This window comes from Ammodytes marinus (genome assembly GCF_949987685.1).
Source record: "Ammodytes marinus genome assembly, contig: scaffold_193, whole genome shotgun sequence".
Lineage (NCBI taxonomy): Eukaryota > Metazoa > Chordata > Actinopteri > Uranoscopiformes > Ammodytidae > Ammodytes > Ammodytes marinus.
In genome coordinates, this window is record NW_027648522.1 from 45,001 (window position 1) to 47,500 (window position 2,500).

The 2,500-nt window shown below is 39.5% G+C and overlaps 1 protein-coding gene across 1 annotated transcript in view; it reads left to right on the forward strand.

Annotated features, from left to right (window-relative positions):
• ankfn1a (ankyrin repeat and fibronectin type III domain containing 1a) overlaps nucleotides 1-2,500 on the forward strand; it is a gene marked incomplete at both ends in the record, with an annotated part of 54,460 nt that overhangs the window by 28,996 nt on the left and 22,964 nt on the right. The window contains one exon of the mRNA XM_080054312.1: nucleotides 1,231-1,321. Coding sequence (XP_079910438.1) covers nucleotides 1,231-1,321 — 91 coding nt within the window. The remainder of the gene's footprint in view (nucleotides 1-1,230; nucleotides 1,322-2,500) is intronic.

A 2,500-nucleotide genomic window follows, 5' to 3' on the forward strand; every position in this document is an offset into this window, starting at 1 on the left:
AGTTTTAGACCGTTTTGAGTGCACGACCGAGGAACTTACAGTGCACTGCATTTTGGCACACTCTCCGGTTTTGCGCAAAGTGCACTCAAAAAAGTAAGTGTAAGTACAGAAGTGCGCGATTTCAGACACAGCTGTAGTTGCAGTGCACTAGAGTTCATTCTTTGTTAGTTCATAATGGAGAGTGTTATAATAAGTCTAGTCTGCTGGTTATGAAAGCAGCGCAATGCAATAGCCAGACAGAGAAATAACTGCACAACTTTAGGAATGTTATATAAATACTCTTTGCTGTTGTGTCTGATGAGTGGCATCGGCGACATTTAAAGACACACACACACACACACACACACACACACACACACACACACACACACACACACACACACACACACACACACACACGAACACACACATACACACACACACAGTTTTAGTGTCAGCCATATAAACACACACACAGACTGTTGTTTGGTATTTACAGAAGCATCCGACACACACACACACACACACACACACACACACACACACACACACACACACACACAAACACACACACACACACACACACACACACACACACACACACACACACACACACACACACACAAACACACACACACACACACAGCCCGAACACCTTTAGACAAGAACACAGAATAGAAAGGCCAAGGCACTGTGGGCGTATAACGAGCCGACAGCGATAAACAGACAGACGCTGTATTCTGAGTTCAATTATTAAATGTTATCGTGAGCAGAACCGGCTACAAGATAACTGCTAAAAGAGAACTCAGACATATTTTGAACCAATTCTGATACAGTTTTGTTTTCATTTATTTTTTTAGATTATTTTTTGGGCATTTTCAAGTTTTATTTGATAGTTTAGAGAGAGAGAGAGAGAGAGAGAGAGACAGAGAGACAGAGAGAGAGAGACACAGAGAGAGAGAGACAGAGAGAGAGACACAGAGAGAGAGACACAGAGAGAGAGAGTGAGAGAGAGAGAAAGAGACAGACAGACAGAGAGAGACAGAGAGAGAGACAGAGAGACAGAGAGAGAGACAGAGAGAGAGAGAGAGAGACAGAGAGAGATGACATGCAGTAAAGGTACAAGTACACTGCAAAGCAAGTTCACTATGTGGCCAAAAGTATGTGGACGCCATGATACATGTTCTAGTATCTCGTTACGTTTACTTGGCAACGTTGATGTCTTGTTAACAGATTTTTCCTCCTTTTCAGGGCCGGCTGTACTATGTGCGAGTGTCTGCGTACAACATGAAGGGTTGGGGTCCGCCTGCCTCGTCTCTGCCTCCGTCTGCGATGCCTTCCAGTAAGTTATTTTAACCTTTATTTCTACAGGTAAATCCCATTGAGACCGAAGACTCTTTTGCAAGGGAGACCTGTTCCCATCCCCACGTTACCATTCACACACACATTCATACACCGATAGCAGCAGGCTAACTATCGACATTCACACGATTATTATGAAACTAAAGTGTTTTACATCATTAAAGGTGCTACGAGGAACTTTTTAAATATTTCTGAAACAGTCTCATTTTTCCTCTGATGATCATAAATTACATGTAACAGCAAACGAGACCATCAGTGCAAAGAATGCTATTTTTATATAGTTTTTCTTAATGCCTTTGTCATGGGTATATACGCTCACCCAGGAACAACAGCTGGCGTGGTAAAAACACTACCGCTTCTGTCCAAAGGGGGGCGCTAGAATTAACACACACTGAGAGTTCCTCGGAGCACCTTTAAATCAGAAGTTATTTTGCTTGATCTCCACAGTAGTATAGCTTTTATATTTGTCTGGCTTTTCAGAAAATCACATTTGATAATCACAGTAAAAAAAAAAACTGAATACATTTTTTTTTTTTGTTATGAAATACCTCCACAGCTATAATTAGTGTGAATGCTGGAGCTTCCAGAAATGTCTTTCAATTATAATTTTATCTAGACATTTTTAAATATTCAACATAATTCCTATAAGAGTTAAAGGTGCAGTGTGTAATATGACATCATCAAGAAAGTTCTACAAAGTTCTAGAATGCAACACTCCCTGGGTAACCCCACCCCTTTAGAATAATAACAGAAGCTACAGTGGCCTTCAAGGACAAGAACAATTCTAAATTTTAAACAATGCACCTGATGACATTCCAACTATGACACTTCCAAAATGGTGGTGACAAGGCCTTGGTCCAAAATATGGAGAAATATGGACATATATGAGACCCTTTCTAAGGAAAAGAATAATAATTCTAAAAAAAAAATTCAGCTATTATGCACTAAATTAAACGTACTTATGGATATTATAATTATTTCCTACAAAATCTTCTAGGGAATAAAACCCAAAATTCTACACACTGCAGGTTTAAACAATTCACTACTGTTCATTTGTTATCTTCATACTCCTTTAGCTGATTCATATACATTCAAGCCATCAATGTAGTTCAGCTCCAAGTCTATTCAATTACTAGTTTTAAGTTTTTTATCCATGTCT